Source organism: Pseudoliparis swirei, chromosome 21, assembly GCF_029220125.1.
Source record: "Pseudoliparis swirei isolate HS2019 ecotype Mariana Trench chromosome 21, NWPU_hadal_v1, whole genome shotgun sequence".
NCBI lineage: Eukaryota > Metazoa > Chordata > Actinopteri > Perciformes > Liparidae > Pseudoliparis > Pseudoliparis swirei.
The window spans coordinates 16,946,427-16,962,368 of record NC_079408.1 but is presented as its reverse complement, the minus strand read 5'-3'; the positions used below and the strand labels follow the sequence as shown (position 1 = coordinate 16,962,368).

The 15,942-nt window shown below is 43.8% G+C and overlaps 2 protein-coding genes across 2 annotated transcripts in view; one reads left to right on the top strand and one right to left on the bottom strand.

Moving 5' to 3' along the window:
- Positions 1-5,960: 5,960 nt before the first annotated feature.
- paqr9 (progestin and adipoQ receptor family member 9) lies at positions 5,961-10,959 on the top strand. The gene has a single exon (XM_056443203.1). It carries the CDS (start codon positions 6,466-6,468, stop codon positions 7,606-7,608), a length of 1,143 nt encoding a protein of 380 aa, XP_056299178.1. The 5' UTR covers positions 5,961-6,465; the 3' UTR covers positions 7,609-10,959.
- A 3,218-nt stretch (positions 10,960-14,177) lies between these two features.
- aco1 (aconitase 1, soluble) overlaps positions 14,178-15,942 on the bottom strand; it is a 28,306-nt gene continuing 26,541 nt past the window's right edge. The window contains exons 20-21 of the mRNA XM_056443201.1: positions 15,604-15,789; positions 14,178-15,473 (exon numbers count right to left, since the gene is read on the bottom strand). Coding sequence (XP_056299176.1) covers positions 15,357-15,473; positions 15,604-15,789 — 303 coding nt within the window. The 3' untranslated portion in view covers positions 14,178-15,356. The remainder of the gene's footprint in view (positions 15,474-15,603; positions 15,790-15,942) is intronic.

The following is a 15,942-nucleotide window of genomic DNA, read 5'->3' as shown; positions in this document are numbered from 1 at the left end:
ACCCAATGAGACATGAAGTCACAAGGACTCCGGAGAGGAAGTAGAGTTTATAATGTGTGATGGAGAGATGAAAAGTCATCCAAAAGGAGAGAGAGAAGAGGAGATAGATGCTCAGTGTATCCTATTATGATGGTATTTGTTTGTAGACCAATTATATAATGCAAGCTCAAATTAGAGAAGTTTAGTTTTCAGCCCACATTTATCAGGGTCCGTGGAGGGATGCTGAGGGAGTGGAGCTGGATCTACGTGCACTGCAGGTGTCGTCCTTGGTGCTACCACTAGGGGGGGCCGGAATCAAACAGAAAGCACCATGGGTCTTCTGTTTTATACTTTCAGGGTTATTTCCTCAAGCTATCACATCATATATTAGAGTAGAAGTAAGCTGAAAAAATACCAATGTATGTAATTACATGTGTTTTAGGATGAAGTGAGAATACTCAAAGACATTTTGCTTTGCACAAATGTATTTCAGCGCAACTAAAAACCATTCCAGTTCATATCCTCATCAGTGTGGTCGGTTTGCTTCATGCTGTGATGTCCACCTCGCCAGGGGCTGATGGTGTCACAGGTTTTTCCACCAGAGGCTGCAGGTCAAGTCTATTTACTTAATTTGCCCAGCAGAAAGCAGCTGGATGTGGCGTCCAGCTCAGGTCTGTATACCACGTCTACTTCCTGTGGTCCAGAGCAGTTTATAAACCTCTTGCAGGCTTCTTCCCTCCGCTGGCAGCCGGCACTAAGGCTTATGGGTACTTTGCTATGGATCAGCATGAATACATTCATGCATCACCTGGCAACCTCCACTGGGCTGGATGAAGGTGTCCGTTAACCGGGTGCATTGGAAGGACTTCAGGAGAGGAAACATGGAGAAAGGTCCAGCAAAGGCTCACTAATTAGAGTCCAACAGGCTTATATAGTTTGGACTTTCCACTTCATGTGTTGAAGATAAACCCTCAGGGAACTACAGCAGAGGTCAAACGAGTTGACTCGCGCTGACTTTGACTCTCATGCTTTGTTTTGCCACGAAACATCTTTTCTCTTGGGTTCTTTGGAACGTGTTTTCATATCAACTCTCTTCTCTTTGTTTTCTTATCTGGGTTCCTTCCTCTGCTTGTGCAGGGCGCTCTGGTTTGGTACGGGATGTTCTTTCTTTGCTGGCTGTTACTGTGCACTGTGTTTCTTAGAGGATGCCAAGTGTGAGCACATGGTGTGCCAAGCTGGCCGTTTACACGGAGCCCGAGGCCCAGCCGGGCAGCGGTGGAGGCGGACCTGTGATGTTCCCTGTAGAACATGGAGTGTGTCCCAGCAACAAGACTCTCTATCGGCACGGTGAGGTTTCCAGGTTTGGTACTGCTGTGCTCACAGACCAGATCTGGCAACCTGTACATAACCAACCGGATATATTTGTTTATGCTGTGAAATATGTACATGCAAAGAATCAAGGGGTCACACCAGCTGCAATTCCTGCTGCGGCCACAACACCGAAAATACATCTGTGAGGGACCTGAGAGAGACCTGAGAGGAACCTGAGAGGAACCTGAGAGGGACCTGTGATGGACCTGTGATGGACCCGTGATGGACCCGTGAGGTGAGGATCTGTTAGTCATAAAGAAGGTCACGTGGTGATGCACAGTAATGCAATAATGTTGTGTTAACGTGTGTTCATCCTTACTGCTCCCTGACCTCTATGAGATGTGAAGGTCATCCGTGTGTGAGGGCTACTGAAGTGTCGGTCATCCACTCTGACTCCAGAGTCAAAGAATGGCCAACGTGACTCAACTAATCGTGTCGCCTGTGGGCGGAGCAGATCAGAATCAGAAACAGTTTTATTGCCAGGAATGTTTACACAAATGAGGATTTTTTTTTGGCGGAAGGTGCAACATTTAGACATGACAAACAACAATCAATGCGACAGCAACAGTGAACTTAAGTATAAGATAAGATAAATATAAAGATAAGGATAAAGTTCTCGGACAACAAATAATGTTAAAGTGTTTAGGTGTGTGTTTCAAGTGATGTGTGTTTAAGTTAAAAGTGTCGTTCACATTACATCCATACATGAAATGTAATGTTTCACTGAGCATGTTGAGGATCAGGGGCTGCTGGGAGTCACCAGAGGCGTCCTGGACCTGGACCTGGACCTGGACCTGGACCTGGTCCTGGTCCTGGACCTGGTCCTGGACCTGGACCTGGACCTGGACCTGGACCCACACATATGAGAAGTATTGAGTTCCTATCCTAACTCATTGTACCCCAAAATAAAAAATGTAGCTGCATACTTACTGTGTACTTCTACTTCAGAGGAAAACACTGTCGTACTACAGTTACCTGACGGAGAAATGTTTCTGGTTAAGTTGCAGATTTGACACACAAAACATAACAATTAAAATATGATGCATTGCTATTCATAAAACTATCCTGCATCATATTGGGAAAAGCTCCACCTTGAACAGAGAAACACACTTTGGGTTGATTCTGCTTCGTTGTTTCCAGAGACGAGTCACGTTATCCAGCATCTGACCAGCTGCGGAGCCCGGAGCCTGGAGCCTGGAGCCAGCTGGTAACCCGTTGATTCAATCTTATCTTTTTTCAGATTGAACTATTCGCACATGAACATTGGACCGACTCACAACACACACACCAGGTGTGAAGTAGACTGCATGAACGGCTGTCAGGATGTGGAACTGACACATACACACACACACACACACACAGCACACACAGCACACACAGACACACACACACAGCACAGCTCGGCCCTCTCTTACATTGTGTGCGTGTTTCACCCTCCCAGGTATTTCATGGCTTCATCTTCCTCCTCGTATTCAGAGCGTTACCAGTCGTGACCTGTCTGACCTTTAGGGAGTGGAAGACTTCCTCTCTTATCTCTCACCTCAGACACAAACAGGTTAAAGTGGCGATGTCGGATATGTGCGACTATCATTTAATATGAAAGATGTTCATGAAGTGGGATGTATGTACATTATGCATCCAGAACTTCATGAAGAAGCACCAGGAGTTCTAGTCATTAGAACCAGAACTGATTATGGCCAAGTGACTTGATATTAAAGAACACAGTGCAATGATATGAGACATCTTTTAAAAATAGAAACATATTAAAACCATCTGTGGCCTGAGGGGATCGTCTGCTACCAGCATGCGTTCCATGAGCAGCTGGTGAGGAGTTAAAAGTGTCATGTGACCTGAGCTCCTCGTGGTTATGTCGGTGCACGTAAAACACGTACTTGGTGTCAGAAATATTCAGGTTATTAAATACTACATTTCTGAAAAACATGAGAATGGCTATCGTGGGGTTTAACTTCAACAGACAGCACATGTTGTGACATCTTATTACCACTGCAGATTGGTGTTGAACTATAGTTGGAGTAGTTAATGTATTTCTTTATGGCCATGGGACATAATAACATGTAAGCAGAACATGACTCGTCAAGCGACTCGACTTGCTGCATATTTGTTGCCTGCGTGGTGAGACTTTGTCTTGTTTACACACGCAGACAAAGTCCCGTCCTTCAAAGGAAGAAAGATAGTGAGGGATTGAGCGAGGAGGAGGAGGAGGAGTTTATGTATATGATGTCATAATAACCAGTTACAGATGTGGCTCCACATCCATTAAGTCTGTCACTCACTAATTAAAAAGGCCTGCTCTCTCCCAGTGAGGCCTGCTCTCTCCCAGTGAGGCCTTTAATGGAAGATAAACTGTGAGGCCCCTACTCCTCCATCTCCACCACATCCTGCCTACGTTGCCAGTTCAAAGACTTCCTGTCATCTGGCCATGACAGTCATGGCTATCTGGTCCTGGTTTACTGGTTTATGGTTTACTCTACAGGAACTGATCGAGTGAGCAACATTTACTTTCTTCATGATGTCATGTTGCAAAAGGGAACCACTCGGCTTCAAAATAAGAGTTTACAATCTGTACACATACTACATCCGTGACCTTTGACATCACATGGGATCACAAAATAACCTTCAGGAGAGCAACAGAGGAGGATCCCTCTCCAGGATGGACAGAAGAATAGATGTCATGTGACCAGATGAACATGATATAATAGTTATAGTATCAAAACCCAATGCGGGAGGTCCTAGGAATTATATAAATCATATTGGCCTACAGTAAGCAAATGACATTTTAAAAATTGACTAGTGACTCAAGTTATACTGAAAACACTGTGGGCTACAAAGTCCCTCGTCATAGACAATACGTCAGAGATATGAGGTAACGCAACACTACACAGAGTACTACTAACAGCACTTTATACTGTAATAGATCAAATGCTAGGAAATAGATATGCAATGGTGGATTCCTGTTTATGAATATTGTGTGTATGGGGGGGGGGGGGGGTGTACACACAATAATTAATACTCTCACAAGATTACTCAACGGGAACGGACTTTGCATTGTAAGCAGATACCGTGGGCCCCGTTAGCTCGGCTCGTTCCGCAGTGCTCAGCTTAGTTTCCATCGGTGTGAGTATTTAGGACAAAACCCTCAGAAGTACCCGAGCAGGAGCACGCAGACGGGGAACAGCGCTGAGGTAGTTCGGCTCTCCGTTGAGCTGCCTCAAGCTCGTCCGAAGACCGGAAACTGAGTTAATGTGACTTCAAAATAAAAGGGTAAGGTGTTCTGTCCCTGATTATATCAGTATTGTTTTGTGATGGCATTCATTATAATGCAAGTGACATCATTCAAAATGAAAAGAGACAATACTTGTCTGGATATGAACTATTACTCTTCTACTACTACAATATATGCACAACTGTGTAGCCTTTATGCTGCAAAACATACACTGCATTGCATACAATATTATAGGCAAAATACAATATACTAGTACCCTATACTATAATGACATAAATAATGAATTACAATAAATAAACAATTACAAATCTAAAGTAAAAAATTATAAAACAAGATGTTTTGTTTTTAAATTCTGTGGCAATATCTGTTTTTTCCCGTGGGAATAAAGGATCCTGTTTAGGTCTAGAGGACGCTATGTAAAATTATTTTCTGTCAATTATTTCTTTCACTCATACAAGAAATGTAGGGGAAAAACAGACTTTTAATACTAGGTTTCAAACCCTGGCCATTACATTTGACTGCAAACTCCTTTTATTGTGCATATTTTTTTCCAACATTCAGTTTTCCTTTGTCATGTGTTATCATTGTAACAATAGTAGTTGTGGTGTTTTTGTTGCATCCTGAAGTATTTGCGACCATTTGTAAAAGTGGGCAAGCCTACATTCTGTGACTGTGGATCAGTGGTGGGCAGGGTCGTCCTTCAATCAGAGGATCGGCGGTTCGATGCCCGGCTCCACATTGCTCCCATAGCTGTGCCTACTGTGTGTGTATGTTAGTGAGTCCTGGTGGTTGACATCAGAGTGTGAACGGGTAAATGATGTCATGTAGTGTGAACGTCGGACTCGGAAGGCTAGAAAAGAGATGTAGGCTACAGGTCCATTTACCATTCTGCATTTATCAATACTGCAGCAATGCCAATAAAGCTCATTTAAATTTGATGTTATGGTCATGTGGTGAAAATGACAGAAATATCAATCACGTGCTTGCATTTAGTTCATAGTTACTGGAAACTTTGTAATATGACCTCTAAACAGTGTTACGTCGCAACCTCCCCGCTTTATTTTGAAACTCCCAACCGGAACCCCGGTGTTATCGCGTGCGTTGCTTGACGCTGGTACCTGTCAAACGGTCTCCCGTCTCCGCGTTGTCTCGCCGAAATGCCGGTCGGCTTCAGACGAACGGGGCGAAAGAATGACGTCAGTGTCCTTGGGAATCTATTTCAACTTGACTTCGCGTTAACGGACCGAACTTAACGTGTTTCTCTCCGGTTCCGGAGGGGTTCTTCTTCTCCGCAGTGCCCTGCATTACAACGGAATACGGGCTGGATGAAGTGGATACTGGCTGATGGACCGGGAACGACCGGAGCAAGAGGAGCCCGCTGCAGCCCGACACGGTGACCTACTTACCACCGAGTTCTGCTACGGTGCGGACTCATTGGACTCCCGTTCAACCTTCACCGGTAATAAGTGACCTTCACGTGTTCGCTGCTATAGGACATGTGAATGTGCTTTTGACCAAACTAACAGACCATGCTCTATGCAAAAAAAAGGGAACTAAATAAAAATGCATGCTGGGTCTTCTGCAACGCGAGGGGCTTAAGAGGAAACCAAAAGGAGAAATGAACCAAGCTGTAAACCAGCTCTGCTTCTTGGATTAGTCGACGGCTCTCGGGGCCCACAGAGGAGCCGGGGTCAAAGGTCTTGAAGCCGGAGGAGTCTGCCGATGCCTTATAATAATAATAATAATAATAATAATCAATTATCTACTCATTAGAGAGACTTTGTGGTGATCGCTTACTGTGTCGCGATAAAGTCGTCAGCCAAGCTATAAACACTAAACGTAGCTTCAAATCGGCCGTCTGCGTACTCAGCATGATGCTTCTGAGCTGCGGCCAGCCGTTGCCTCTTCTGAGGCATACGGATGTGCCGTCGCGGGTCATAGAGAACTTCATCTTGACCGGCTATCGCTTCCCAAATTACAGCCTGAGGGATTGCCTCCTATCGGCGTTCAGGCCGACCAATGAAACGGGCAACTTCTGGACGCACTTCCTCCCATTTTTTATTTTTTTATACTATTTCGTGGAGGTGTTCGGTTGGGAAGGTGCGCCGCATGGCGACGCCCAGTTCTTCTATCCGCTGTGGAACTACTTCATCGGGGTGTTCTGTCTGCTGATGGCCAGCAGCATGGCCCACCTGCTCAACTCCATGTCTCTGGTGGTCAGGGAAGTGTGCTTCTTTGTGGATTACGGCACCATCAGTTCCTACACCGTTGGCTCGTCGTTGGCGTACTACTACTACATCCACCCTCGGGCGGGGATCGTGGAGACGGGAGGCCGAAACGGCTCCCATATGGACTTGAAACCTGAACATGCAGAATCTCTCACATCATCCGATGCAATCCTCGATTTCTCTGTGTTCTTTGAAACCTTCTACGTCCCGTCCGCATGCGTTGTCGCAATCATTTGCGTCTTATCTTGCTGCAACACTCGCCAGCGGTGGAGGCGACATCGTTACCTCATCCGGACCTTTGTTTTCCTTCTCCCGTTCCTCGTCTCCTCCACGCCGATCTTCTACCGCCTCCTCACCACCTCCTCCTTCGCAGCGTCCACCTCCATGTCCAGCTTCTTCTATCGTCACTGCCTCTGGCTGCTGATGTCGGCCGTCTTCAACATCAGCAAGTTCCCCGAGCGGCTCGCCCCGGGCCGCTTCGACATCTGGGGGCACAGCCACCAGTGGTTCCACTGTTGCACGTTTTTATCCATCCTCGACGAACTCCACATGATCAAGACGGAGGTGAGGGCCATCCTGCTCAGCCCGACCCTGCTACTGCCCCCTGCCATACTCTCCCGCCTACCGGGACCTACCATAGCGTCCACCTACGGTGTGATGTTCCTCCTCCAGACCACCATCATTTCTATCATCGTGTGGTTCTCCTGGCATGCCAATAGCATCCACGGACCCGAGAGAGACCAGCTGGCCAAGGATCATCCCAAGAAACCTCTGAAATGCCACTGATCATAAATACATCTTTTTTTAATTCTTATTATTTTTTAATCCCAACTATTAAGGAAGACTTGCACACGCATACAAAGCCAAGCCACAAAGAGAAGCGCACAAGTAAAACAATATTTCCCTTTTAATTTCAAGTCCTTTTATATATTCCAATACCTTCAAAATATTTTTTTTTCAAGCTTTTATGAGTGGAAATCTGGGATGGACGATGAGAGATGAAAGGATTATATTCCGAGCTCACCGCAGGGTGGCTGTCTGGTTGAGTGGATATTGGAAGACCTTGCCAGTTCTGTCCCCTGAGCTCACCCAGCATGATCCGACAGAATGTCTGAGCCCTGGTGATAATAACTTCCTCTAGGGGCTGTAACCTTGAGGACACTGGAAAGGTGGAAGAACTGTTCCATATCACATTTGGGTTATGTGGCGCAAATGTAAGCGTGAGCCTTTACAGAAGTTGCTGATGTGTCGTCTGTTCTGAAGAAGTTCCTCCTGTTCCACTTCCTCCGATCTTAACCGTACTCTTTTGAAAAGGACCCTTTCTTTCACATTGAATGAATCCTTTTCTGGCCTTCTCTTCCTCTTGATCCTCGCACACAGTCTCATTTCCTCTTTTGAAGTGACCCTTGCAGCAGGAAGTGGGGTGGCCCTGACAACGCAACAGAAATAGCTGAGCTCATGTCAGCCATACAGGGGGCGGTCATTGAGAAGCCGTGGTCTCTTCTCGACCTTTAAGGACGCCTCTCATGACTGAAGCGTTCAAAAATGATGTGTTCTGTTTGGGCTATTTCAAATACATCTGCTTTATATATGGCTTCCATTACAATGATGACTAGTTCCTCATTGATTATGTTCACACGGCTTAAGTGCTCTTGCTCAGATTAAGTGTCATGTTTTCTAATCCGATTGAAAAGCATACTGGACCTGATGCATCATATGAGCAGCCGCTCCAGTTAAAGGCCTGCGTTGTGGTGGATGGTGGTGATGATGAAACGAGGACAATGAAGGCAGAAGTTTTGCTTTGTGTTGCAGCCTCTCTGAGCTCAACACATACTTTTGAAAAGTGGAAAGTTGAAATACTGGCAATATTATACTGTTGTACTAGAGTACATCATCAGGAACTTCCTGGATAGATTTGCACTTTCAATTCAAATCAGTTTATTTTGTATTATCACAATTATATATTTATATTATTACCATTATCACAAAATACAAATTTGCCTCAGAGTGCTAACAATCTGTACGCAGAGACATCCCTGTCCCAGGACCTCACATCGGATCAGGAAAAACTCCCAAGAAATAGAAACAACCCTTTCACAGGGGAGAAAAGTGAAGAAACCTTGAGGAGAGCAACAGAGGAGGATCCCTCTCCAGGATGGACAGAACAATAGATGCTATGTGACCAGAAGGAATCATTACAGAGTAACAACACATTCAATGAATATGACAGTGTATGAATAGTTGGTATTAGGCATGGACCATGATCCACTTGACAGAATAGATTAGAGCAATGGTTCACCTGGCAGTTTGCACCTTTTATGTATTATCAACCTGTTCAAGGCATCTGTTATATGTACCTGGCAATCTTTACCAGAAGGTCATTTATTAGCACTTAACGCTGTTATGAAGGAACTTACATAATCCTCAGCGGCTCTTGTTCAGGGCTCAAGAAGTTCCCCCCAAAATATATATTTTTTAATCGGACGCTCACAAGATAAAAAATATATATTCATTTAAGAATTTGGAGCTTCGCAGTTTTCCAACAATCTGGAAAAAGATTAATAATGTTATTTCTTTATAGCTCCATACACAAATATATATATGTGTTCTGGTGCTGTACAAAACAAGCAAAGAGATGTGATGTTGTTGGATGGCGGAACATAAACCAGATGCAACTTTGGGAATAGGTTTAAAGAACTCTGCCAGGCTGGATTGTTTGTTCATCCCAGTGGACAGGAAGGTGATTGAGGAACCTGGAACTATCTTCATCAAACAACATGAAATGTTATTCAGGACCTTCAGGGTTTCACAGACTAAGATGAATTGATCGTTTGAGCTTGGGTTCATGAGAGGCACAAACTGGGTTCACCGTGCAGATCAGAAACTCTTTAAGATGCGCTCTTTAGCCTTATTGTGTGCAGGTTCTTCAGGCTGTAGGATCACATCCTGCCTGCATAAATATTAGCCTCCACCCCCTTGTTGAAATACCCACGTCGACATCTGTCCTCCCTTCTTGCTGTTCGTTATAGAGTTCTGCTTCCTGACTGTTTTGTTGTCATGTTTGGTTGTTTTAAATTGAATTTATTAAGAAACTCTCTGTGACTGTGCCAATTGTCTGTGTCCATGTCTGTCATGTGTTTCAAAGTGTCCAGAAGTGCAAACACTAATGCTAAGTTAACGCTCAGTCATGGCTCTTTGCAGAAGTCTTTCTATCGTCCCAGCGTAAAGAAAAGTAACTCGACTGTCTCACACATGTCCGTGTGAATGAAAGGCATCGCTGGCTGACTATGTTTCTGCCGGGTCACATTTACATGTTCAATCTTTTCGGTATACAGCATGTGGTGGGTTCAAGACCCATCTGCTGAACACTTGGTGTACCGGAGCCTGATGAGGGCTATAGGATTATAATAGAGAATTATAAAGCGTTATTCCTTTTTGTTCTGAAACACACTGAAAACAATGTGACAATCAGCGCTTGGACAAAGATGTGTTTTCCTGTGATTGTGTCATGTCCTCAGTGATTGTGTTAAACTGTCTCTCAGAGGGAGTGGCATCCTAATCTGTTAGTTCTTACTCCCACGTTGAACTCTTGTTGGTCCCTGTCGAATTTCAGAAATGTTACGAATACCAATGTATTAGTTCTATTTTTATCTGCACATTAACTTGTGTTTCGATTGCATTCGCTTGTTTAGAGATGAAAGCTGATTTATTTATTATGCATGATGCCGGAATGGGTATGTGAGGACCAGATTGTGGAGTGGTTGTGATAATCTTGCTTTTGTGGTGCACTTTAAAGCTTCTTCTAAGCTCCTCAAAATGCAGTACTGTATTATTCAGAACATTTCAATAGTCCAATTCATTGGGAAACATTGGATGCATCCAATGTTGAAGCCATGTTTCTATACCTCAATGGAGCATGTGTGGCACTGTGTCCCATTGAAATGGAACCCCGTCTAGACGAATCTATCGACGTTAAAGTTCAGGATGTGAATGTCAGACTTACTGCTGTATCTCACTCAGGAGGGACTGGGGAATGACACCCGTTATTTTAATAATACACAACTGGAAGATGTCTGTTAATTTAAATACCACTAATATGGATGATTGAGTTTATTAAATAAATTATGCAGAAAATTATTCTCATTGTGGCCATTTATTTATTTCACTGTGTAGAAGTTGATCATGTGGCTCTGGATTCTAGCCAACAGGATGTTTCCTTCATTGGCACGACTGGATTTACAGAAAGTTTGGTTCTGACATTCCTGACTTTAATGATCTTATTTTAACTTTCATTCCACTTTGTTCCACCAACTTTGTTCCACCAACAGATTAAAAGTTTGACTTGTACAATTCAATTCAACTCAGTTTATTTTGTAGAGCCCAATATCACAAATTACAAATTTACCTCAGAGATACGACATCCCTGACCTTTGACCTCATATCTGATCAGGAAAAACTCCCAAGAAATAGAAATATCCCTTTCACAGGGAAAAAAGGGAGGAAACCTTCAGGATAGAAACAGAGGACAAACAACAGCAGAGAGCAAAAATATGTTAACGTTGAAACTACGGCTGTACATTTACATGGAACATGCTGAATGATGCACAGGTTAGAACACAGCTTGTAAAGATCTCTAGCTTTAAAAGGTTTTGGGTTGTCACGAATTCATGGTAAATATGCCAATTTGTCATAAATGTCTGAAAGGATAAATGAGGCGATGACATGTTGTATGGATGTAAACAGCAACTTGGCAGAGACACAAAAAAGGAATTTAGTAACCTTTAGTCATCATTTATGATCTACAATTACAACATCACAATGGGTTTTGTTTTAGACTTAATAAATAAACCATCGTAACCTTTTTTTGAGCAATTAAATATATCTTGTTCTGCCTGTTTTGTGATATACATGCCTAAAAGGTGCCTAATATTTCTCTACTGAAATAATATCGGCATTATAATTATTCTAACTATGATGATTTTTTCAGTTGCCTGTTTTTTGGTGCCCTAGTCCTACAGACAGTCTGACTAATGAGCCACAAGCTCACAGCTGCGGAGCACTTCCGGAATGAAATGGAAATGCTTTTCAAAAGGGTTAAATAACGTCAATGTTTACCAATGACGTTTGTGGGTGCGTGCGCAGTGGCCGACTCGCGCCTGCGCAACACATGCGGCCGGCTGCTCCTCCCCCTCCCCTGTCTGTTGTCAGTGTGACGTCATAAGCCTGGACCAATGGGTGAACCGTGACCCCACAGAGGTGAGAAGATCCAGCTCGAGGGAAGCAGCTGCTGTGTCACGTGTCAATGGCGGTCAAAAGACAAGAGAGTGAGTCAGGAGGAGAAGGACGAAGGTGTCGTATTACTGCCCGCCACACACACTTCACCCTCCCCGATTTCATTAGCCCTGTTTTTAATATTCAGGTGGCTGTAAAAACATACTCGGCTCATTGTTTGTTCATTCAAATCAGATTCATTTATATTTTACTAAATTGAAATGTGGACTTATATCTATAAGTCCACATTTCAATCATAGAACGACTCTACCCCCGAATGCCTCAGTCTGAAAACTTCTTACTGAAGTTTATATTCAAGGGAAATAACACAAGATATGACTGAAGTTAATAGAACCGTATGAGAACAAATGTATAATCAGACATGAAAACAAACAGCCTCATATTGTTTATATTCTGGCTACAACTCATGTTTGACTGAAAGAGCAGAGAACTCTTGGACAGCAGGTTAGCGTCACGGTCCTCAGCGTTCTCTGCTCTGGTTCTGTACGGGTCGACAGCAGAACCTGGTTCTGTACGGGCCGATAGCAGAACCGTGTGCTGCAGACGGAGAGCGGTTCAGATCAAAGTGATCCAGGACCAGAGCACAAGCAGCCTGCAGCACATTCAGAGCGTGGGGACTATTTATAGCTCTAATTCTCCAGCGTATTCAAACAAGAAAAGCGTTCCAATATAGTGGTCATCGTGTTTGAAGTTCAGAGCGGTGCCGAGGATTCTGAGCCCAATAAGTTGATGACGGACTCATCTACAAATAAATACTCATTGCATTCAGACAGTAGAGCGGTTCAGTCAGTCTTCATAATCAAAATATTCAGTGTTTTAGGATAAAAGGGCAAAAAGACACTATCGACAAAGTAACGCTTGGAATGTTTAAGACGGAATATGAACAGAAGATGTTGGAACTCGGCGTGAGGGAACTGGGACTGTGACGCAGAACGTCCCCACAGGGTTCTACTCACGGCCACGCCTCCTTTATGGCTCCCACACCTCCAACAATATATTATCCCCCACGACATCATCCATATGCAGGAGCTTTCAGTCATATACCAGGATCGTCCTTAGCAGACTCGTGTAATTGTATATTATATATATATAAAATTAAACTTAAATATATCATATAAACATAATACAATAAACATATTGTAATATATATACAAAAATATATGTATATTATATATAGGATTCTGATCCATATTGACTGAAAAGTTGAGATGTACATTAAAGTAAATCTTTTTCAACAAAGTCAAGAATAATATTGAATTATGGTCCTTGAGAGGAATTATGTATTATTACAAAATGGGCATTGTTAGCACTTTTTTGACTTCTGTTATCGGTGGAGGATTTTACATTAATGTGAATCTAGTTTTATGGCCTGTTATTAGTTTGATGTTATTTAAAGGACCCATATTATGCCCATTTTTCCACAAGTTGATATGGTTCCTTGGGGTCTTAATGAAATGTTTGTAACATATTTTGGTCAAAATACCACAATAATCATTTCAAACAGCACCCTTTTTACCCTGTCAAAAACACCTCCCCACAGATTAACCTGTTTTGAGTGCCTGTTCCTTTAAATGCTAATGAGCCAGCTCCCCCCCCTCCTCCACGAGATGCGCTCGCCTAGCTGCTGCCTGCCCAGCTAGCCATTACCTTTGTAGAAATATGGCTACTGCAGATGAAGATAGCGTCGTGCAACCATCTCGTTGTGAACCAGAGACCCTGAACAAGAAGAGGCTCCCGAACAAGTTGGAGAAGTTAGGGCTCAACAGGACGTTTCTGAATGTCACTTCTACATGTCTGTTTGTTTGTCCATTGGCTAAGGTCTCACAGTCTTGTTAGCGGTTTTGAGAGCATCGTGGTGCTAGAGATTCGAGTACGTGAATAGATTGTGCATGTATGAGTATGTAGCAAATACAGTGTGTTTATGTAAGTTACTGTTTGTGAAAGTGTTTGTGTCAATGCAAATAACGGGAACGCCATAAAGATATAAATGCTACATGAGTAAAGTTCCATCTGTAAACTAAAGTGTTATCTGACAACAGTAAGTGACCAAGCAGGGGCGGGGGTAACGGTTTTACCTCCATTAATTAGCGTTGTTTACTTATTAAATCGTTGTATTTGATGACTCATGTCTGTAATATGAACACAACTTTCAAATAAACTTTACCTGCAAAGTTGTGGTGGGGGGCGGTCCAAGGCCATGTAGCCAGACTCCCTACATGGGCGTGCTTCAAAATCTACGTAGACGTTGGTGGTGATCCCTTTGGACGCACTCAAGCAGATCGTTTCTGATATAGAGGAACCACAACAAACCGCGTGAGGGTTTTTTCCCCAGCGTTTTTATGTTGGGAGACATGCCAGATACCCAAATTAACGTATAGAAGCACTAAAAAAGTGGAATTTTCATAATATGTCCCCTTTAACTGTGAAGACATTTGGCAGCATAATTCTGTTGCACACGAACAAGATGAAGGGAAAGTTGGGAGGTTAAGGACTTCTCATGTAGCTCGTGCTCCAATCAAAGATCCCCATTTAAACATGTTGCTCTGCATGTGAGCTATAAAGATGTAATAAAGTAACGTAGCCACTAGATATTACATCTAGGTACATTTAATGTGGCACAAGAAAGGTGGCAGAGCTTCTTCTCTCCTCGTAGCTCATTAGTGACACTTGCTGGTCAGTGGCGTAATGGCGGGAGCCTTAACGGGACACGTAGAAGACGTTAAACCGAGTTATCGTCTCTCTTGCGTTCTCCCAGTGACACTCCGTAGCTATGGCAACAGCACAGTCAACTCACGGAGAACCTTCGTACCAAAACAATGGGGACACTTCCTGTGGGGAGATTATTGATCACCTTCTGATGTATTGGCTGTCCATTCTTCACCTGTTAGTGCCGCCGCACTGGACCAGATGTTATGGGTCAGTACCACGAGAGGAGCTTTCAGAACCGATGAAGATGAGACTCGTCTCTTTTCTCTCTGACAGAACCTTCATCCACTTAGAGCAGCTACAAAACATTGTTCAACTTTCGAAATCAACGTCATTAATTTGTATATCTTGATATATATATATATTACACACACACACTTCTCATATATTTCTAAAGGTCTAAACAACTTAAAGAAGTAGCAGCATATGAATGTTGTGTTTTCTGGCTTCATCAGCTCACTGATTGGATTATTTGTATGGAAGCTCTTCTTCTGACCCCTGACCTCACATGTTGGACGAGCAGAACGTGACTGGTGCTAGTTTTCGGCCATCTTGCGGACCATGTAGTTGAGGATTCCCCCGTGGAGGAAATACGCCAACTCCACGTCAGTGTCGAACCTCATCCTCACCGGGAAGGTTTTCCCCGTGTCCAGCTGAGAGGGCAGAGAGGGAGGAGTCATATCACATCAAAAGTTCTGGTTCTGTTCTACAGGACAGGGCTCACAAAGAGACGGAGGCTCATCATGCATCACATCTACAGTTCTGGTTCTGTTCTCCACAAACCTTCACGTCCACCACCATCCTGGGCGTGAGCTGCTCCGGCATGATGATGGTGTAGCGCTCCCGGCCCGTGAGTCCCAGGCTGTCGGCCGTGTCTCCTGCCAGGTACTCCAGAGGGATCACGCCCATCCCCACCAGGTTACTGCGGTGGATCCGCTCGTAGCTTTCCGCCACCACGGCCTTGATGCCCTGAAGACAAACACAGAGGTCACATGACCACAGTTACAGACTCAACGGTCATGTGACCATAATAGGGTTCATACACTTTGACCAATGGAAATTTCCATGACCATGTATGTTTCCATATGTAGCCAAACATGGTTAAATCTACACTTCTCTGGC

What these genes read in the sequence shown, in the direction of transcription:
- paqr9 (XM_056443203.1), top strand. Translation starts at nt 6,466, where the DNA reads ATGATGCTTCTGAGCTGCGGCCAGCCGTTGCCTCTTCTGAGGCATACG.